Genomic DNA, 23402 nt, shown 5'->3' on the forward strand with positions numbered 1-23402 from the left:
CAAAGTTCTTATTGTAACATAACCTCACATTACATTGAGAAAGAAATTTGGAGGTGGCATGACGTAAAAAAGTCATCCCACAGTCGTATTACTCTATGTACTGTTCAGGTACTCTGCCATCTAGTGTTTGTTATTGCAAGCTCATTTCTCGACACTAGCGACGCATAGCGTCCGTTATTTTCCAGTTGCGTCTAAATTTAATATAAACTTGGTCAATCTGTTTTATATATGATCTAGGCTTTAAATATAACAAAGGTGTTTCTAACCAAGCGGCATCGTGCACGTTTCACGGGGATGACAAGATCAAGAATTATCCAGTTATTCTTAATATTAGAACGGAAATTTACTGGTAGATATAACCTCTATAAGTATAAGTTTATTTTACGATTCTTTACGAACTGCGATGCTTATCTGGTGTCATTGATACCAAGGTGATAGAGCCAGCGAAATGTCTCCAGCGCCGGAAGTTACCTAGCATTTGGTCTTAATGGGTTCAGGGAAAACCCCTAAAACAACCCCAACAACCAGGTAACTTGTCTCAACCAGGATTTGAACCCCGGCCTGCTTGTTTCAGAGTCAGACATGCTAACCATTACTATACAGCGGTGAACTAGTATTATATACATTAGTAAGCTGAGGAATGCAACGAGCACAGAATGCATAGAGTAGATATAAACAGCTTGGAGGTGAAGCCACTTTTGTGGACAGTCGCCATTATGATGCTACCAAAACATTGCGCTCCCGGTTAGCACATGGGCAGTTGATTGTGATGTTGCATCGTTGTTTTAATTAATAAATTAACTAATTTCAATATGCCTACATGTTCTGCCTATGGCTGCACAAACAGGTTTCCAAAAAAAATTCCTGGAATAACTTTTCACGGGTAAATATGCATGTGTGAAATGTACTTATTACAGGTAGATAATGAATGATTTAGCCTAAGTTAGTCGGTTAGATTCGTATTGTTCACGTATTTGTTTGATTAAGAGAAAGGATTAGTGTATTGATATTATTGTAATTAATTTTTATAATCACGAAATCAGACATGCTTTGCAGACTTAGCATTTACGAGCGAAGCTAACCTAACAACCCATGTTAGAAGTTTGTGTCGAGTGCTATAGAAAACTGGTGTACCGAGGTTTCTCTTAAACCGAATGCACGTATTCGTTTGATGAAGAAAAAGAAATAGTGTATTAATATTATTGTAATTAATTTTTATAATCACGAAATCAGACTTATGCTTTACAGACTTAGTAGCTTCATTAACTCGGTCGTGAACTGACTTGACCCACTTGGTAATAAAACTTCACTTTTGTTCGCCGTTATAATCTAATTATATACTATAAACGAAGAGCCTATCAAATATTATATGGTTAAGAGCATTCCATTTTTTCTCTAAACAAAATCCGGACATATACGAAATACTTGCAAAAGGAAGAGAATGATAATTTGCGTTAAGAAGCAAGTTTCATTATTAAATCGAAGCAAATGGATCAACCTATAAAAGTAATTATTATAGGGTAGCATTTTTATTGGACTAGTAGCAAAATAAGGTAAAACTGTTATTTTCCTTTTTTATCATTATTGTTTGTTTAACCTTCCAGATTATCTATTAAATACCATACTGCAATTTGAAGAGCTGCCAATTTAAATAACCTGTATATATGTGATTTATCGATGACAGTTTCGTAATTTTTCCTAAAAATACGTGCATAGCGATTCTGTATTACGAAACAAACAAGAAAGTGTGAGTCCTACAAGAAATTAGGGACATATGGAATTCTTATTATCATAAGATCTTCTATAACGTAATAGCTATTTTGCAATGTTTTGGTAGCAACAAGATGGCGTCAGGTCCATCAAACCGGCTTCACTCCATCCAATGGTATTAAGATGATAGTGTCTACTCTATTGTATTCTGTGCTCGTTGGAGGAATGTACGACATTTTCGTACGGCGTTTCCAATTTCTGTATCTGGCAACCCTGGTGATCACGGCTGTCTTGATGATAAAATCCATCTGAAAAATAATGGAACGGTTTCAACGAAGTCATTGACGATTTTAAGATGTTGGCGTATTATCGTAATTTGCGGTATTATGCTTTACAGTACTTATAGTTGTGAGGCTAAGATCAGAACTAAACTTGACGTCGCACAGTGAGGGATATATTTTACGATATTCCTGACCCAAAAGCCTAAATATAACAGTTAATCTTTGAGGTTTGTTTGTTACTGAACCAGGGGTAAGTATTGGGATCCATCACATTATTTAAAGTCTTCACACGCTTGGTCAGGATACTTACGTACGTGAGTGAATATGCTCCTTGTCTATGAGGATGGCGTGAATATGTTAGGACAAAATCCACAAACAATTAGGAAAAATACGGGAATTTTACTTGCAGCAAGTAAAGAGAGATTTTGAAGTAAATCCCAAAAAGACAAAGACTGTGATTATGCCTCATGTCCAGAATATTGTACGACATGGAAATATAAAGGGTGGAAGAGGTGAAAATTTTCAAATATTTTGGAGTAACAGTGTGAAATATAAATGACACTCGGGAGGAAATTAAATGTAGAATAAATATGGGAAATGCGTGTTAATATTCGGTTCAGAAGCTTTTATCATCTAGTTTGGTGTCAAAAACCTGAAAGTTAGAATTTATTAAACATTCACATATTACCGGTTGTTCTATATGGATGTGAAATTTAGACTTTCACTTTGAGAGAGGAAGAGAGATTAAGGATGTTTGAGAATAAGGTACTTAGGAATATATTTAGGGCTATTTGGAATAAAGTGCTTAGGAAACTATTTAGAGCTAAGAGGGATGAAGTTACAGGAGAATGAAGAAAGTTACACATTGCAGAACTGCACGCATTGTATTCTTCACCTGACATAATTAGGAACATTAAATCCAGACGTTTGAGATGGGCAGGGCATTTAGCACGTATGGGCGAATGCAGAAATGCATATATAAGTTTGTTTGGAGGTAGGAGAGAAAGATACCTTTGGGGAGGCCGGGACATAGATGAGAAGGTAATATTAAAATGTATTTGAGGGAGGTGGGATATGATTGTAGAGACCGGATTAATCTTGCTCAGGATAGGGACCGAAAGCGGGCTTATGTGAGAGCGGCAATGAACCTCCTGGTTCCTTAGAAACCGTAAGTAAGTAATATACTATTTATAGACATTACTACTTTAATAAACTTCATTTATTAGCAATCAAGGCATTAATAAGTTAGAAAACATGTAAATATCACTTTTTCTACATTAATCAAAACATCTATGCTTGTATAAATATACAAACTGAAATAAAAACAAGTAAAAGAAGAATACCGTAAAGAACTGAAAATTTAATTCCCACCAAATCTCTCTTGTGATTTCCATCTCGATAACTGAATGCCCGTCATTGCTCATAGAAGACATAATGCTCTGTTAAAAGACATTCTCAACATGATATCATAGACGAAATTCTCCTTTAGGAGAGATTGGAATAAATGTATAAAAAGAAAATTGGAGCGAAGCATGTTGGTCTGAGATTGACATAGACGTCATAACTGGAGGCAAAAATGTTGTTCATGGTTTATATCAGATAATTGGCTTTATCCTGGTTTTCAAATAGTAGCAGTATATAAATATTTGTTATAAAAGATAAGATACAATTCTCAGCATTTCTCATTCCGCAGATGGTTGTCAATCTCTCTCTATCCTTTCAGTTATGATGGATGTGATCAAGATGGAATCCGAGGTCAACTCAGTGGCTGTAGGAATAGGTGACGATATGGAGACAGAGGAGAAGCTTTTACCAGAGGTAAATGAAAAGTCATCTATTGTTGATACGTGTCTTATACAGGTCTTTTATTTCAAAACTAACCAGACTCAACAGCTGTCTATTTAAAGCTTTTATGCTCGACCATGCCGAAATGTAGTAATTATACACCTGGTAGCAGAACTTTAATGCATGTCATTAAAGTACACACCGGTCGAGGTGGGTTCCTCCAAGTGGTGACCGGGGGGTGCAATGGTGGCTCTCGTGCTCTTCTTTTCGGCCATTTTTCGTCCTATCACCATCCACTCCTCTTCGTTCTCTCCTCTTTTTCATCACTATTTCTCTCTGCCGGCCGCCATTGCATGCGGAACGCCCACCACATCATCACAGCCATTTTCACCTCTCCATCCCCGCTGTTTTTGTTCTTGCCACGTCCGCCGCCATGACGGGATTTGTTAACAATGCCTGATGAGGCTTTATTCTTCTTCCCCTTCTAATTCTTATATCTATTATTAGGTTAAGTTTCTTAGGTTTATAACTCCCGTCTCACCAGCGGGGATCTTTCCTATCTCCGTGGTCCTGTCCCACGGTTTCGAGCGCGACTTCCAACTTGTGTGGCCCGACAGGGTGCCCAGCAACGAAGCAATAGTGGACCCTTCATACTGCCCCTATATGCAAGTCTAGGTGCGGAGCCCGGACCAGTAGTCATGTACACTCACGTAGAACCCCAATGGGGGTCCGGAGCGACTTAAACGTCCCGGTGACCGACTCTGCTCGCCGGGGCGGATATATCGCTCCGACGTGTTACCGCTGACGTATGGGTGTCGCAGTGTAATCAACCACAAGTCCCCTGAAGCTGCGTGCGGTCTCGGATTGCTCCGGCTTTGGGAGGGTCGGTCGGAGTTAGCCGCAGTAGTCTGGCACTTGTATTCGGTGTAGAGTGGGGAGCCACGGGCAGTTATTCCCGTTTCCCGTGGTAGGGGCATAAAACTGCGACACGCCTCTGGTGTAAGACTTGCCATTAGGTGTGTAATGACCAGTTTGAAGGGTAACTTGCGTGAAGTGGGTTGCTTGGGATCGGGCTGTGGGGGGGTCTCCACGGCCGGCACAGACCGCGAAGAATTTTTAGGTGTCTTTTTCTTTCGCCCCCCCGGTGGCAGGCTGACGCCGACAGTTCCGTAGGGGGGGCCAGTTCAAAATGGCCTCTTCGCGCTCCTCTTCTCCTCCCTCAGAAAAAAATAATAAAAAACAGAAGACAGGAATTGATACGACTGGTGGTCAAATTTTGACGAAAATTGCTATGGACTTGGACCCTGAGAAAGTAACTGTCAAAGTGCCGCCTCCGAAGTTTATCAGTATCACCTTGGACGGAACAGAAAAGACCATGAAAAACATTAGTCCATTTTACGTGAGACGCGCACTCGACGGACTCGTTGGGAAGGTCAAAAATGCAACTCGCCTACCCAACGGTAGTCTCCTCGTCGAGATGGTATCTCCAAAACAGAGTGAGACGCTGTTGAAAGCGAAGTTGCTAGGGTCTTACCCTATTAAAGTCGAACGGCACTCCTCGCTGAACACCACGCGGGGAGTAGTGCATACGGATTCTCTGGACGGTATGTCTGATGAAGAGATCCAACTAGAACTGGCGGAACAGTCTGTGTCCAAGGCTTACCGTTTATTACGTAAGCGGGACGGACAGACTATTCCGCTGAGCACTGTCTTTTTGACCTTCGAAAAGCCTATCCTACCAGAGTACATCCTTGTCGGGTACGAGCGTGTCCCAGTTCGTGCGTATGTGCCGAACCCAATGCGGTGCATTAGGTGCCAACGGTTCGGACATACGCAAAAACGTTGCACAAACAACATCGTATGTGCAAGGTGCGGCGGTTCTGACCATGGGGAATCCCCGTGTGCCAGCGCCGAGCACTGTGTGAATTATGCTGGGGACCACGCCTCCAATTCTAAAAATTGCCCGAAGTATATGGTAGAGAAGGATATCCAAGAACTGAGAGTCCGAGAAATTACGTTTTTCGAGGCGCGTAAGCGTATTTTAGATCAACAGAAAAAGGCGACGGAAAAGTCCTATGCAGCAGTTTTGCAAAAGGCAGCACAAGCAATAGATGTATTTACGCAAACGCCACCTCTCGTTAGTATACCTGGGAAGCGTATTGAAAGCGCAACCCAGACGTATGTAGACGTTGCCACTCAGACTGCTGAGTCAGACGACTCGTGTGGCCTTGACATAAGGCCTTATATTCCAAAAAAGATTATTACCGTGGCGACAGAGAAAGACTCTACGCCTGGTAGATCGCCGCGACGTCGCGCTCCCTGTTCTGGTGACGGGTCGAGATCACGGTCTCGATCAAGATCACGATCGGGCGTGCGGCGATCTGCGAGCGAATCCCCACGGTCGAAGACCAAGCAGTCTCAGTCAACGGCACGAAATCCTAGAAAAGATAAGAAGAGAAAATCACCCGTCAAGCCACCATGATAATTTAGATCCACATAATGACTGATATCATACAATGGAATGTGAACGGTGTACGCAGCAGATATGCAGAACTACAGCAATTGATCTATCGTGAGAACCCTGCTATTTTATGTCTACAGGAGACACACCTCCGACCTGAACATTCCCTGAAAATCTTGGGATACAATGTTTACCGGTATGACCATCTTGCCGGTATTCGTGCTAACGGAGGTTGTGCCCTCCTTCTCCGCCAGAATATCTTTTCCTCTGTTCTAAACATTAACAGTCCTCATCAATGCATAGCTGCCAGAGTAACCTTACCTACCATACAGTTTTCAATAGTCTCCGTTTATATGCCCCCAGATACACCCTTTACAATACTTGAAATTCAACATATTCTTTCACAGGTACCTGCACCATATCTCTTGGTGGGGGATTTCAATGCATCCCACCACTCTTGGGGCTCAAATTCTGATGACGACAGAGGAAATAAAATAGCAGAGGTATGTACCCGTCTAAATCTTGTTACCCTGAATTCAGGGGAAGCAACACACCTTTCCTTGGCTTATGGTACATACTCCATGATAGATATCTCCATTTGTACCCCAGTTTTCTCCACGCATTTCGAATGGTCTGTGATTCACGACCTACATGGTAGTGACCACTACCCCATCCGAATGCGTATGTCCGCTTTACGTCCTGCGGAATCTCGATCTCCAAACTGGGTTATTAAAAAGGCGGACTGGGTCGGATTTTCGGAGTCCATATCATTCGATGATAACGGACATGAAATTGTGGACTCCGTAGTAGACCATTTCTCAAATATGGTTATCAAGTCAGCGGAATTATCTATCCCCCGGTCGTCCTGCAGACCAAAACGCTTCTCTGTCCCCTGGTGGTCGGATGCCTGCAGAGATGCAATCCGAGACCGCCGATGTGCCTTACGCCAATTTGAGCGCCATCCGACCCAAGAAAATTTTGTCCAGTTTAAACGTCTTCGAGCAAAAGCTCGTCGCACTGTATGCGATGCTAAGAAGACGTCCTGGACAAACTACGTCAATTCAATGAAAAGGAATGTCCCATCTAACATCGTATGGGACAAAGTCCGTCGAATAATGGGGAAACGTAGTTCTGTAATTCCGGGAATAATAAGCAATGGATTAACGACCACCAGTCCAATAGAAATTGCAGAAATATTCGCTACCTCGTTCGCACAGATTAGCAGCTCAAATAATTATGACCCGGAATTTCTGAAAATCAAAGATGCTGCGGAAAAACGAAACCTCAATTTTATATCAGACAATACAGAGTATTACAATACACCGTTCACATCTGAGGAGCTGGAGGCGGCACTAGACACATCCCCTGACACCTCCCCTGGTCCTGATAACATCCATAACCGAATGCTTCGCCATCTTCCGCCTGCTGGAAAATCCTTTCTTCTGGCAATGTATAACAGAATCTGGACTGAGGGAGTGTTCCCATCTGCTTGGCGTTCCGCCATTGTAATCCCCGTCCAGAAACCAGGAAAGGATCCTTCTTTGTCTGGAAGCTACAGACCAATTTCTCTCACCAGCTGCGTATGCAAGGTTATGGAAAGAATGATAAGCAAACGCCTGATGTGGGTACTCGAATCGGAAAACCGATTATCTAACATCCAATGTGGTTTTCGTAAGCACAGATCCGCCGTAGACCATCTTGTTCGGCTAGAGACCGCCATTAGAGATGCTTTCCTCAAGAAGGAACATCTTGTGGCGGTCTTCTTTGATCTAGAAAAGGCTTACGATACCACATGGCGGTATGGCATTCTGCAAACTCTGCATGACTGGGGACTTCGTGGTAGTCTACCAACGTTTATTGCGAAGTTCATGGCAGAGCGGTATTTCCGAGTTCGAGTAGGCACCACACTTTCTAACGAACACCTCCAAGAAAACGGCGTTCCGCAGGGTTCTGTATTAAGCGTTCTTCTTTTCTGCATTGCGATCAATGGAATTGCCCACTGTGTGGGTAACCGAGTATCTTCTCTGTTGTACGTTGATGACTTCAGTTTATATTACAGCTCCCGATATCTTCCGTCCATCGGTCGACATTTGCAGCTGGTCATCAACGTACTATCAGAATGGGCTGTTCGCAATGGCTTTAAATTCTCCACTCATAAGACGCAGTGTGTCCACTTTTACAACCTACATGGACTGCATCCACATCCCGAACTGCGTCTTAATGGAGTGGAATTGCAATATACAGACACTGCGAGATTCTTGGGCCTTATTTTTGATTATAAGTTAACGTGGGAGGCGCATATACGTGATTTGAGAAGGCGTTGCGAGAAATCCTTAAACATTTTACGCCTTTTGTCAGGGGTCCGATGGGGTGCAGACCGTACAGTGCTTTTACGCCTTTACCGAGCTGTTATTCGATCAAAGCTGGATTATGGGTGTTTTATTTATGGCTCAGCAAATAACTCTAAATTACGTCTTTTAGATACTGTGCATCACCATGGGATACGACTCGCTACAGGGGCCTTCCGAACCAGTCGGATAGCGAGCCTGTATTGTGAAGCAGGAGAACCATCACTGTATCGGCGACGTCATATTTTGTTGTGCTCATATGCTGTTAAGCTCCGCTCGCAGCCTGAGCACAACTCTTACGACTCTTTCCATGATTCGTCTCTTTACGGCCGATACAGTGAAAATCCACGGAGACCTCGTCCAGCAGGTGTGCGGTTTCGTGAACTGCTCTCTGAGCTGGATATACATCTACCATCAGTCCGCACACTGGAGTATACCACCACTCCACCGTGGATTATGCGACGTCCTATGTTTGATATAAGTCTGAGCCACTGTTTTAAGAATTTTACACCAGCTTTTGTTTATAGACTTCGTTTTAGTGAACTTTTATCCCGATATCCAAATTATTCATTAGTTTTTACTGACGGATCCCGGATAAATGATTGTGTTGGTTGTTCCTTCGTTACAAATGGAGAGATATTTAAATACAGACTAAGCCAATATACTAGTGTTTTTACTGCTGAACTCTATGCTTTTTACAGAGTTTTATTGTTTTTAATTAGGCAACCTCGGGGCAGATTCCTTATCTGTTCCGACTCTTTAAGTGCCATCCAGTCCTTGCAGTCTTTTAATTGTGATGATCCGCTTGTCTTAAGAACTCAGCAGCTGTTCCATACTCTCCTTTGCTCTGATTATGAGATTGGAGTAGTGTGGATTCCTGGCCATGTAGAGATTGCAGGAAATGAGGCCGCGGATGCTGCAGCCAGGGCTGGCGCACAGGATGGCTCTCTAGTATATTGGCGCGAGAGGTGGCAGGACATTCGAAACTACTTGAAATATAAAATTTGGTGGCAATGGGAAGGAGAATGGTCTGCACAAGAGGGAAACAGATTACGAAATATAAAGAATACTGTTAGAGTTTGGGATTCGTCTACAAGAGCGTCGCGACACGAGGAGGTTTTACTCACCCGGTTGAGGATTGGCCATTGTCATGTGACACACGGCCATCTCCTACGTGGCGAACCTCAGCCGGAGTGCGATATGTGCCATGTTCCACTTACGGTGGAACACTTTTTATTGCGTTGCAGGAAATATGACCATGCACGGAGGCAATATGGAATTCGGCCGACATTACGTGACGCTCTTGGAAATGATTTTAATTGTGCAAATGCAGTTCTGAGATTTTTATCAAATACAGGTTTGGATAAGGTGATTTAGTTTTTTATTGATCCGTTTTACTCATCCTCCGGACCCTTTACATCCGGAGGTTACATTTGTTGTTTTATATTTGATTTTACATTGTTGACATTTCGGACTTTATACATCCGAATATTTTATAAAATTTTATGGTTTTAAAATATGATTGACAAGTTATCTCTGGTGGCCTTAGTTTTATTGTTTTATTTATTCGTCATGACTACCACCTAGTGTGGTAGAATTGCTTACTTTTATGATTCTGTAGAAATCACCTTATGTATACTGCATTTGTGTGCCTCGTTTTATCGTGACAACGCTTTTTAGTTCTTTTAGCACTCTGATTATTATATTATTTATGTATTTGTTACATTAAGAATTTTAGATAAGGGCGCAAATAGCCATAGTAGCTGACGCGCCCTTCTTAAACCCTACTACTACTACTACTTAAAGTACACCTACTCATTAAAGGTCAGGTCTTTCAGCCAATGACGACTCAGGTTACAACTGTTCAGCCAATGACAGGTCAGCTTTCTGCCGTTATAAAATCGCAAGTATCGATTATTCTCGGATATGCAATCGAAAGAGAATTAGCGAAAAGTCACGGAGGCTGGAAATCCAATACTGTCGCAGAAGGTTATGTTCTGTTACTATAATAATTAGCGTTAATTGTAAATAATATTCAAATAAATTCAATTTGTCATCTCGTTTTTCAATGTCTAATTTCATATCAATGTTATCTCTGTAGGTTCTTATGGCGTAGCAAGGTCAATGTGGACATCTGTTCCTCGCTTGTGCTCGTTTCATACATATCCATACTCAGTTCTTAATTACCTTCATTATAGGCTCGTTTTATAAAGCATAGAGATGATAAAGCGTCGTAAAATAAACCAACTAAAAAGAAATTATTGAAAGATATTGCTGAAATAGTAGGCCTACAGAAAATTACAATTTAATAATATAATGCGTCTTCGCTATCATACCTGCGATAATTGAACCATTAGGAGGCCGCGCTTCTGCTGCTGAGGTGGCAAACTTGCTCACTCAACTTAACTCGCTAAAACTTACAATGGAGCTTCATGCACAATATCTGGTTCTGTGATGGTCAGTATTTGTCATTCTGTGATGCCGTGTGGCCATGCAGATTAAATCAAGCCTCATAAACAAACCGACGTGATGGAATTCTGTATGGTTTTAGTTTCAGTAATTTTCGTGTCACTCCTGCAGAAGCTTCAGAAATCTCTGACTGCTGTGCTAAACGTCTCAGAGACTTGCCTGGGCTGCGCTCTAATGCCACACCAATTTCATCCATTTTTTCCTCTGTAATATCACAGCACTTTTGTCGTCTTTTTCTGTCATTTATAGAACTTGTTTCATTGAATCTATTAAATAACCTTATTATTGTTTTTACAGAGGGTAGTGGCCTGTCAGGAAATTTAGTTTGAATATTCACCTCGTTGAAGCACACGATTTTCTGTTGTTCATGTACTTGTTGTATATTAAATACATTCCCTTAATGAATATCTGTTTACCATGACGCAACGATCTGTTCTCCATCTCAGCAAAACGAATACTGCCAGAGGCCAGGTTACAGATAAACTGTTTTATTTATAGACGTCGTAGTGTTGATATGAATGGGGATGATCTTGACTATCTGCGTCATGTGGCAGAAGCTCTGCCTTCCACAGAGCACGCGGCCGGTCAGTCATAGCCGACATCATGGTGAAGACGCGCTGTATGAACAATGAACAAGGGCAAATTAAATTCGTGTTCAGAATTATCTACTTTCCTATAATTCTTTTATTTTAGGTTATTTTACGACGGTTTCTCAACATCTCAGGTTATTTAGGGTCTGAATGAAATGAAGGTGATAGTGCCGGTGGAATGAGTCTGAGGTCCAGCACCCAAAGTTACCTAGCCTTTGCTCGTATAGGGTTGAGGGTAAGGACCGGAAAAACCTTATCGAGGTAACTTGCCCCGAACCCCAGCCACCTGGTTTCGCGGCCAGGAGTGCTAACTACTGCTCCGCAGGTGTGGACTACTATTGTATGACAAAACACATAAATACTATATTATTGTGTTTTGGGTATTTCGCGTGTTTATTTCTTCTTTTCCCACCTCTTCACATAATTGTCCTAAAGTTGTTATGTGATCAATTTTAAACTACAAACTCTTCACATAATTGTCCAACAGATGTTATGTGATTAATTTTAAATTCCCTCTTCACATAATTGTCCTAAAGGTGTTTTGCGATCAATTTTAATCTGGAACCTCTTCCCATAGTTATACTCAATCTGTTATGCGATCAATTTTAATTTACAACCTCTTCACATAATTGTCCTAAAGCTGTTATGTGATCAATTTTAAATTACAAACACTTCACACAATTGTCCTACAGCTGTTATGTGATCAATTTTATACTACAAACTCTTCACATAATTGTCTTACAGCTGTTATGCGATCAATTTTAAATTACAACCTCTTCACATAATTGTCCTAAAGCTGTGTGATCAATTTTAAATTACAAACTCTTCACACAATTGTCCTACAGCTGTTATGTGATCAATTTTAAACTACAAACTCTTCACATAATTGTCTTACAGCTGTTATGCGATCAATTTCAAACTACAACCTCTTCACATAATTGTCCTAAAGCTGTTATGTGATCAATTTTAAATTACAATCTCTTCACACAATTGTTCTACAGCTGTTATGTGATCAATTTTAAACTACAAACTCTTCACATAATTGTCTTACAGCTCTTATGCGATCAATTTTAAATTACAACCTCTTCACACAATTGTCCTACAGCTGTTATGAGATCAATTTTAAATTACAACCTCTTCACATAATTGTCCTACAGCTGTTATGCGATCAGTTTTAAACTGCAACAGACTTCTGTTCGGTTCGAACCAATTTCACTAAATGTCACCACAAGAAACCGTTTCATTTTAATTCGGTTGACTAAATTGGAGACCGATGTTAAGGTAGCCTTGAGCGTGACTATAAGATAAACCAACTAGATCTAAACATGTTCATTACGAGCGCGGTATGCTCGACCATGTTAGGCACGAGAGAAGCCATGCAAGCGAATGGAATGTCTTGCAGCATTCTGATCTGTACGAAAACTAAATATTTTAGCAAACGGATTCCTCACTGACAATTATATCTTGATATTCTAAAGGGAACAGATTTGTCTGCGTTTGTCTAATGCACACCATCATGCTTATGAAAAGGACCTTTCAGTGCCAGTAATTTAATTTGTGTTCACAAGATTGGAAGTAATTTATTTTGTGTTTACAAGGTTGGAATTTCGGAGGATGAGGGAAAGGAAGGAATTCGTGTTCTGAAATGTATCCTTCCAGTGTTGGTTTAAGTGCTGTAACCATTACTGTTGTGTTTGTTCGATGTTTATCACCGATGCTGTAAGTGTTAGTATTCAGATTCAGAATCATTGAAATCATCAACCTGTAACTAACGAGAAATGATCCAGAATTTGTGATATGCGCATGTTCTGCAGGTGGACAACATGTTAGATCACGACACAGATGAGAGAAAAGTCGAATTGGTGGATCCCGGCTGTGGTCCAGCTTCTAGTTTGTGCTTTGAGGAAATGCCAGTGCCAATTACATTTCCTGTTGTGAAGAGTGAGCCTGAGGTAAGTGCAGTTCATTGATTGTGCCAAGTATCTTCCAGAAGTCTTCTTTCGTTCATCACTGGTATGCAGAGCACAGACTGACGGATTGCCTGTATTCTCTGCATTGATGTTCATTCCTTTTGCAAGTCCGCCTTTCAAGTAAAGCTCCCTGTGAAGCTGATCTGAGTAATTTCAAGGGAAAATTTGTTCCCAGTCCAGTTACTGAACCTGGGACCTATGGCTGAGCGCTCTAATGCTATACCGACTGAGCTACCCAGGAACACTAGGCATTCCTTTAAAAAGATGAATTCAGACCATAATTGGCCATTAGGCCCAATACTTGTTAGGACGGTGATGATGATGACGACTGTTGGCAACAGTGACTTGTCCCACATCTTTGTAAATATGGCGGCTCCGTCAGTATGCACCATTATTTTTTATACAGTAGGCCGCTTTCTTCATAAAGTTTTAATCATGTGATTGATTCTCATACAATAAATTAGTATTAAATTGTAACAAATGCAGCACAATCCAATTTAAATCCTGTCAAAATTCAACATCCCATATGTCAAACCCAATAATTAATAACAGGTCTCTAATAGAAACAACAGCAACCAAATTCCTTGGCTTACAAATCGATAATGTGTTAATTTGGAAAAATCATATTAAAGAAATTACCCTCAAACTAAATTCAGCATGTTTTGCTATTACATCTATGCAAGAGATAGTAAATATCAATACCTTAAAAACAATATACTATGCTTACTTCCTCTCAATAGGTTATGAGTTTTGGAATAATATTCTGGAAAAATTACACAGACAGTAACAGTATATTCCTACCACAAAAGTGAGTATATGAATCCTAGTAGGTGCCAAATCTAGGGAATTGTGTAGGACTATTTTAAAAAAACTACAAATAATGCCTATGGCTTGTCAGTATATTTTTTTCACTCACAGTCTTCCTCATCTGTAATCGTGAAGACTTCGTAACTAATTGAACATTTCATACCAACACGTAAAAAATAACTTTTGAACTATCTTGGCAAATTTATCATGCTGTTAAAACTGGAGTGTCTTATATGCTAGTAAAGAATTTTAATATCCTCTCTATGGATATAACAATTTCACGAGAAATAATAGTACTGGAGTAATAGCAAATCAGAAACACAACTCATCAGATACTACATTGTCCTCCATAAACTCATGAAGACTCTACAGGACAGGAACTCAGATTTTAACCCTCAAGAGCTGTAATGTAACATCTTTCTTGTATATATGTACTGTTCTTTTCCAGGAATATTCATGGGATATGGACGAGAAGAACCTGGACGTAGCAACAGAGGATAATGCAATCTTGCCTGACAAGTGAGTGCAGTGAGGTCTTATTCTCTCTGATTCGTTTAATAATATATTAATAATTAAGTGAGACGTACATTAATTTGTGTTCATTGTTAAGATGAGGGAAGAAAATATATTTTGTTGCTGAATATTTTCTCCACTGTTTCAGCACTTCTTATTCATCCACACTTGCCATTAGAGGACTTTATTTGTTCAATTGTTCTAAATTAGTCAAACAGCTGACTGAATATTCCTCATACAACATAGTGATCGTGGCATAAACGTCACAATTGAATATTGTCACTTCATTACTTCATCGATTACATATCTTCCTCTGCATTATTCTGCTGTGCCATGTCTTTCATTCACTTCTCTCCATTAATCCTTTCTTCATGTCATTCATTTGTTTTATCTGTGGTTATTTATTATAATCATTTTAACTCCAAGGTCGTAGGTAATGTCACCACTGTGTATAGCTTACTGTTAGAAATACTTGTTGCAGTTGTACTGTATATTATTGCCAGGTAATTGGGATCCAAACTGGCATTTACTTCTATTTAACTGAAAATGATTTCTATATTCAGTAAATCTCGACAAGATTGGTTGGCAGCAGGGATCGAACCCAGGGACCTCCAAAATGCGACACCAGTGCATTATCGCAGAGTCATCTCGCTGAGCATAATTTTATGTCCTTTTCTTTCGTGTTTGAATGTAATATTAATATTTTTACAAAATTTTAATGTCAGGTATTTAAAAAATACGGTTAGGAATACAATTTTTTACGAATATCTAATTGTTAATGTGTGTTTATATATTTGTATAAGTTAAATTATAAAAATTAAAATTATATTTTTCTCGTTAATTGAACCTTAAGTTTTAAACCCACTTTGTTTCATACTGTTATGTTCATCATTGTTTTGTGTTAAGTGTCTTGTGTACCTCCCTGAGCACGACTCTTTACTCCTTCGGGCATGATTTCTGTTTATAATTGTGCAAGTTTTTTTACTAGAAGTAAATTTAAATTACAACCTATAGATGTTAAATTCATTGCTTTGGTATTTCTACGTGAAGTAAATGTAGTGAGAATATTTAACTACACTGTCTCACCCTGAGGTATACAGAGATCATGCGTAAAAAAATTCCACCTTAAATCTGTCGATGTCATTCTTTTTACTGCTTATCACTCTCCGTAATTATATATTTTTTTTTCTTACCACCACATAGAGAATCTTTAATTAGCCATTCTGCAATTATATGAGAGTGATTGTTGGTTCTATCACCAACATTGATGACGAAAATACTTTGTAAATCTATGTCACCTCAGATTTTGAAACTGCAGGTTCACTGGACCTTGTGATGCGAGCACTGGAGATGTCCTGGACAATGAATCTCTGAGTGAAGGAATGTCACAAAGCGACAATCTGGGGCTGCAGCAGCTGACAGCTTGTCAGACAGACCACAAGCTGTCACATTCAGAAGACAAACCCTTCAAATGCCAATTTTGTTCGGTAGGATATAAATTAAAATCCTCTCTTAAATATCATCTGCGTTTACATACAGGTGACAATCCATTCAGATGTGAGATTTGTCAGAAATACTTCTCTCTTCCCCAAGCTCTTAGATCGCACATGCGCTCCTCACACAAACCATCTTTCAAATGTGACATTTGTTTCAAGAAATTACCCACACCAGACAGTCTGAAAATACACTTGGAGTGGCATTCTGCCAGGGAAGGTTTTCAATGTAGCATTTGTGGCAAAGGTTTGGCAAATCCTGGGTCACTAAAGAGACACTTAAAAGGACACGAGGGATACAAACCTTACAAGTGCAACCTATGTCCTCGTGCGTTAGGTACAAAAGATTCTTTGGTGTATCATATACACTCACACACTGGCGAGAGACCGTTCAGATGTGAGGTATGTGGGCGTAACTTTAAAACCAAACGATGTGTTAAACTTCATAAATGCCCACAAAGGCCACAAACCACGTGTGATATTTGTTTTGAGAATTTAGCGACACCAGACAGTCTGAAAGTACACAAGGAATCGCATTCTGCAAACAAAGCTTATAAATGTAGCATTTGTGGCAAAGATTTGGCAAATGCTGACTCTCTAAAGCAACACTTAAAAAGACACACTGGAGTCAAGCCTTACAAGTGCAACCTTTGTCCTCGTGCGTTTTGTGTAAAAGTTTCTTTGGAGTATCATATACGCTCACACACGGGCGAGAGACCGTTCAGATGTGAGGAATGTGGGCGCAACTTCAAAAGCAGAGACTTACTTGGACGACATAAATGCCCACAAAGGCCACAAACCACGTGTGATATTTCTTTTGAGGATTTAGTGACACCAGACAGTCTGAAAGTACACAAGGAGTCGCATTCTGCAAACAAAGCTTTTAAATGTAGCATTTGTGGCAGAGGTTTGGCAAATTCTAACTCTCTAAAGAAGCACTTGAAAACACACACTGGAGAGAAGCCTTATAAGTGCAACCTTTGTCCTCGTGAGTTCACTACAAAAGATTCTATGGAGTATCATATACGCTCACACACGGGCGAGAGACCGTTCAGATGTGAGGAATGTGGGCGCAACTTTAAAAGCAGACAATTACTTGGACGACATAAATGCCCACAAAGGCCACAAACCACGTGTGATATTTGTTTTGAGGATTTAGCGACGCCTGACAGTCTGAAAGTACACATGCTGTTGCATTCTCCAAGGAAAACTTTGGATTGTTTCATTTGTGGCAAAAGTTTGGCAAATTCTAACTGTCTAAAGAAGCACTTGAAAAGACACACTGGAGAGAAGCCTTATAAGTGCAACCTTTGTCCTCGTGAGTTCACTACAAAAGATTCTATGGAGTATCATATACGCTCACACACCGGCGAGAGACCGTTCAGATGTGAGGACTGTGGGTGTAACTTTAAAGGCAAACAAAGTCTCAGAGTACATAAACGCAAACATCATCCACAAACCACGTGACTTTTTATATCATACAATCTTTAGCACTAAGGTGATGTATGGTACATGATTTTTTGGTGCGTATTGAGAGCCTCTGAACTGGACACTTCGGTTTGTTGTTTTGATAGGATTTCTTTTTCGTACTTTCTGAATTCTCTTTGATAACCAGGCCTGGGGGTTTTGGACATGAAAACATTTGATAGGTTACGAGGTACACTAGCTTGTTATCCTCTGCTACGTTAACGCTGTACTGCCATTATTCCATTCAACATTGACATAAGTTGTTTGTTGACTGACTTCTGATTGAGTTGTTATGACAGTAAAAAATTGTTAATTATGGTTTATTTAACGACGTTCGCAACTGCAGCGGTTATATCAGCGTCGCCTGTGTGCTGGAATTTTGTCTCGCAGTTCTATTATATGCCAGTAAATCTACCGACATCAGCCTGTCGCATTTTAAACGCACTTAAATGCACTCGACTTCGGTAGGGATCGAACCCACAACCTCGAGCATAGAAGGCCAACGGTATACCAACTACGCTACTTAGGGCAACGTTATGATATAATATTTTATTTTTGTATCGATTGTCTTTCTGTCCCTTACCGTATATCAGGGTTAGAACTCAGTTGTCTTTTAGCCTCAGTGCTGTGATGGTGTATCAAAATGCCACCAATCAGGATTTTATGTGCTTATAGCGGAGTTCGCAGAAGAATATTTTTCAACTAAGGACGAACGAATAATTGTAAACTGTGTAAGACAAGTGTAACAATGAAAGCCTGTCAGGATTTACAAAAACATTGCTACACAAAAAAACACATACAACATATGAAATGACATCATAACCTTTTTCCTTTCATTTTTAACTATGTCCTGATTGTACCTATGCAGTGTAAAATATTACCATGGCAACTAAAACTTACCATTAAGCAAAACCTGCCTGGTATAATTAAAAAACAATGTACAATAAAAATGTAAGGAAAAAGTTGTTAATGTCAGTGTACAACCTAACAATTATTGTTTTGCGGTGCGAGTGCGGATTCCTGAAATTTTATTATGAATTGTGTCTGATGCTGATGTTAGCAAAATTTCCTTTCTCTAAACTTCAGAACGATCATTTCAAACACTTCATAAAAAAGATTATATGTAGAAAATTGCCAACTGCAATAACAATGCATACCCATTATTTGCTTACTTATTACGAAAGAACTATGGATTTCATGTGGTCAACTGTTGGTAATATTAAATATGGGCGGCAATTGACGTAGTGACCGATAGTGTGGGAAGGTATGTGACTAATGTGATTTTGGGAGTGCTATCGGTTCATGAACCTGGACGTATATTTCTTTTGATACCGGAAGTGATGGAAAAGTGTACTATTCAATATTGAAGTTCCTTGTCTCTTTAATGGCCGTGTAATTTTAAGCACATGGATCAGTGAAAATAACGAAAAAAACATTAAAAAATGGAAATTTTGTTTTTATCTACAGAACATATAATAATGTTTGCCTTCTAAATCTGTGTTTAATGTGGCCCTATGACAGTGTAAAGGCACCAGTACGTGCGTGGAACTGCACCCTTTAAATTGACATTTATCTATCATCCTGACAGACTTTGTTTTTCATTCTAATTAACTTTACTTTTCATTCAGTTAATATTTCGCTCTGTTATGGAGTAGAAAATTGTGGTGTGACAGACCTGTATAGGAAGGATATCGATAGTATATCTCATACATATGCTGCACGTTGACGCAGAACTGCACGCATTGTATTCTTCACCTGATATAATTAGAAACATTAAATCCAGACGTTTGAGATGGGCAGGGCATGTAGCACGTATGGGCAAATCCAGAAGTGCATTTAAAGTATTACTTGGGATACGGAGGGAAAAATACCTTTGGGGGCGCGGAGACGTAGATGGGAGGATAATATTAAAATGGATTTGAGGAAGGTGGGATATTATGGTAGAGACTGGATTAATCTTGCACAGGATAGGGACCAATGGCGGGCTTATGTGAAAACAGCAATGAACCTGCGGGTTCCTTAAATACCATTTGTAAATATGCTGTACTTTGAACTTGTTTTTTGGATTTTCCCATTTTCAACATTTTGTAGCATTCAAAATGCTCTAATGCATGCAGTTTTTCTCCAATCTCTCAAATTATGCACAGAAGTCCACGAGACAATGTGAAGTAAACTGACACATTTGCTTTCTTATGCTATTGAAAGTATTCAAATCACCGCAAATTTCTTAATTTCCATATTCAAAATACGAAATAACGTAATAATAAGCTGCTGCAAGTAAAGTGAAATTACAATGTAACATGCATTCCAGAATTATATGTAGAGTAATTTAAAAACTCACAAATGCTGACTCGCATCGCAAAGAAGTGGAGTACAGAATATTCACAACCCCAACAAACTTTAAATATCTGACCACACCGACATACTATTTGAAGCATAGGAAGATTCATCTGTACATACACTTTTATTCTCTACTGTCACATCAAGTTAATTAAACATTAAATACTCAAAACATCATCATCACTTTGTAACAATGCCATATTATGTGTTATGTCAGGGAAAATACAATACACCATTTCTACAGAGTGACGGCAATGATTCTTTCCGTAATAGAAGGCGTATTTTCTCTGCACAAAAGTAGCTGATGGTGTTCCTAAGAAGCAGCATTGATGTACTAAACGTCTGCCAATTTAACTTTTCATTAACCATCACAGATATCATCTATTTTACTTTTGTACCACTACCACCCCTACTAAGAAACATGATCTGATGCTTTATTGCTTCATTGCACTACACTGATTGCTGTCTGTGAATTACATTCACACATATGCTACCGGCTCAGTGACCAATAATGCATTCTGTATCGTCAATAACCACTATTAATTGAAAAATAATGTATTTAATTAAAATTCAATAAGATATTGTACGAGAAGTATTAAAAGGAAAAACGAAGTATCTTATTAATCTGCTTCAATAGTGTATTATGTAGTCGAGAGTCCGTTTACTTTGTTTAATTTTAATTATTTAAATTTAAAATATTTAACAATCCATTCTACGAACTATTACAAATTTAACAAGCAGTTTGGGAAATTGGCTGAATGACATCACTGTAACATACAATAATAGAATGATGTTTCTCCATCCTTAAGAAAACATAATTTTAGCTATAATTAAGAAGTAGCTTCCGTCTTACGATGAAAAATGGAAATTTGAGCCGAAAACAGAGAAGTGTTCCTGCATATAATCACTCAGAAGAGTATTGTTTATAACAATCATTCAAAGTCTTGTCAAATTCATAAAACATATTCGCTCTCTCACACTCCCCGCACACTTTCACAGTTACACATAGAAGCGTGCCACACACATTGTACTGCTGACATAGGAACTTCATTTGAATTGTATTTATAATTAGATATGCACATAAAAATCACATAAATTGTACACAGTGTGTTCAATAAATAAATCATTTTTCCCCACTCCCCTTCCTTCCTAGCTCTCCCTCCTCCCTGAAATAAAGTGGTGACATAGGAGTGTCGTGTCTAGCAAGCTAGAGATCCAAAAAAGCATCATTGAAAAAGTAATCGACCTAATGAAAGACTATGAAATTACAGTAAGACTCGATTTTGTGTCACCTCGAGTTAACTTAAATTCGCATTTGCCACAAATTTCGGGTTCTGAAAATGATTGCATAAGGACAATGTATTTTTCTATTCGATGCAATAAAGTTTACTTCAGAATAAGACTGTCTTTATTCTAAAGATAAATTAAGGAAGTTAATGTTACAAGAAACTTCTTTTAAAAAGTTAGGCAGCTTTTATTCCGAGTTTGTCTGATGGCTCAAAGCATTCCAACCGTCCACGCTTCACATAAAGATGCAGTATATAGCTTCAATGTTGCTCTATGACACTGATTGTAAACAGCTTCCAAAACCATATTTCTGGGTGACTAAATATCACTGTTGCGTAGTGTAGAAATTAATCTCTATGAGTAACTTCCGAACCCTGGTCCTAAGCCTAAATTAATATTTATTATGATTTCTTCCCAAAATTTAAATTCAGAAGAAAGCTCCTTAATCGAAACATATTGAAATTATGAAGATTAATAAAACAAATTGATAGTAGGGACTCGTCATCAATAATTAATTAACTTCGTGAAGTTATAAAATCCATGCCCGTGGGTAAGTAATGCTACTTTATTTAGTTTTATTCTTACGGTTCTTGGATGTCAAAAATGTGTAACATCCAAATATTTCTTAATTTCCCTCTATTATTAATCTTGGATTTAGAGCGTAAAGCTTGTAAAAATCTAATAATTTGCGTAAACACTTATTGCCGTCATTCAGTATAAACAGAAAATACGAAAAAAACATAACGTGATAGATCAATTCGATTCAGGCAAACATTTGCTACATCCCTCCATCTGTAATTTCATATTACCGCTCAACATTGTCGTGGTGCCTTGCCATGGGTTAAATGTGGAAGACGGATGGACCCATTTCTTGAGTTCTAACATCAGTAGTTGGATTGTAACTTTAAATTTCCAGCAGAAATATATAGAGACATGAAATCAGACTCTGCAGGAGTTGCAAACAAACCGGGTTCAAGTAAGGATGCGCCAAAATTATCTTTTAGCGATAACAGTTACAGGAGTAAGAAGCTGAAAGCAAAACCTTTCTCTCAGGAGCGGGGTTCACTCTGTGTTTTGGTGGGAACCAGCATCAGCGACATTCACCACAGTGATCGGCCAGGGTTGCCATATGTACAACTATTGTTGTACGCATACAATTGTTTTGACTAATTGTACAAGGTACTACCGGGCTGTATGTTTACGTAATTTTGTGCGACTATTTCACAGAAGGAAAAAATTATTTTGGAACTTTAATTTTGGTTTATAATTAAAATAAAATTAATGGCTAATTCGTGCATTTTAGAGAAAGGTTTTTTTTCATTAAGTATATCCTTGACTAATATGAAAGAAACATGCTTTAAGGGGGGAAAATGCTTTGAAAATCGATCTAGTAACTACACTTGCAATCAAAGTCATAATTTGTCGTCTTCAGCTCTAGGTTTCACGTACACGGCCCGGTTATATCAAAGTATTCTTTCATTCTTATTCTCCCCAGGGGCAGGTCTTTCACTGCAAATCCAGCATTCTCCAGTCTTTTCAATTTTCTGCCTTTCCCTTTATTTCGTCACTTGATTCATGAATCTTCAATCGTCCGATATCTTCTGCTGCATCGAAGTAATATAGTTTTAATTTTATTAACGTCCTTATTCGTTCGACAAAGGAAGTCTTTTATCATTTAAATAGTACCTCGGTAGCATTAAGAACGCGCCGACATAATAGTGGTATCGGGTTTGAGTTTGTACATGAATACATTTGCTTTAGACAAATTAAGCTTTCAGGAATAACTCCCTGTAAAGTTAATTTGAATAATTTCGAGGCAAAAAATTCTTCCAGGGCCGGGTGTCGAACCCGGGAACTTTGGTTAAACCTACCAACGCTCTA

The 23402-nt window shown here is 39.1% G+C and overlaps 1 protein-coding gene across 2 annotated transcripts; it reads left to right on the forward strand.

The window, feature by feature from the left end:
* Positions 1–1973: 1973 nt before the first annotated feature.
* Positions 1974–21335, forward strand: LOC138698630 (zinc finger protein 26-like). 2 transcript variants are annotated; one of them, XM_069824722.1, is made up of 6 exons: positions 1974–2241; positions 3715–3809; positions 6645–6740; positions 13459–13596; positions 14870–14940; positions 16253–21335. In XM_069824722.1, exons 2-6 carry the CDS (start codon positions 3717–3719, stop codon positions 17892–17894), a joined length of 2040 nt encoding a protein of 679 aa, XP_069680823.1. In that variant the 5' UTR covers positions 1974–2241; positions 3715–3716; the 3' UTR covers positions 17895–21335. The 2 variants fall into 2 exon arrangements, with proteins under 2 accessions (XP_069680823.1, XP_069680824.1); XM_069824723.1 differs by lacking the exon at positions 6645–6740 and having other exon boundaries at positions 1979–2241.
* The last annotated feature ends 2067 nt before the right edge of the window (positions 21336–23402 follow it).

This window comes from Periplaneta americana, chromosome 4 (genome assembly GCF_040183065.1).
Source record: "Periplaneta americana isolate PAMFEO1 chromosome 4, P.americana_PAMFEO1_priV1, whole genome shotgun sequence".
Taxonomy (NCBI): domain Eukaryota; kingdom Metazoa; phylum Arthropoda; class Insecta; order Blattodea; family Blattidae; genus Periplaneta; species Periplaneta americana.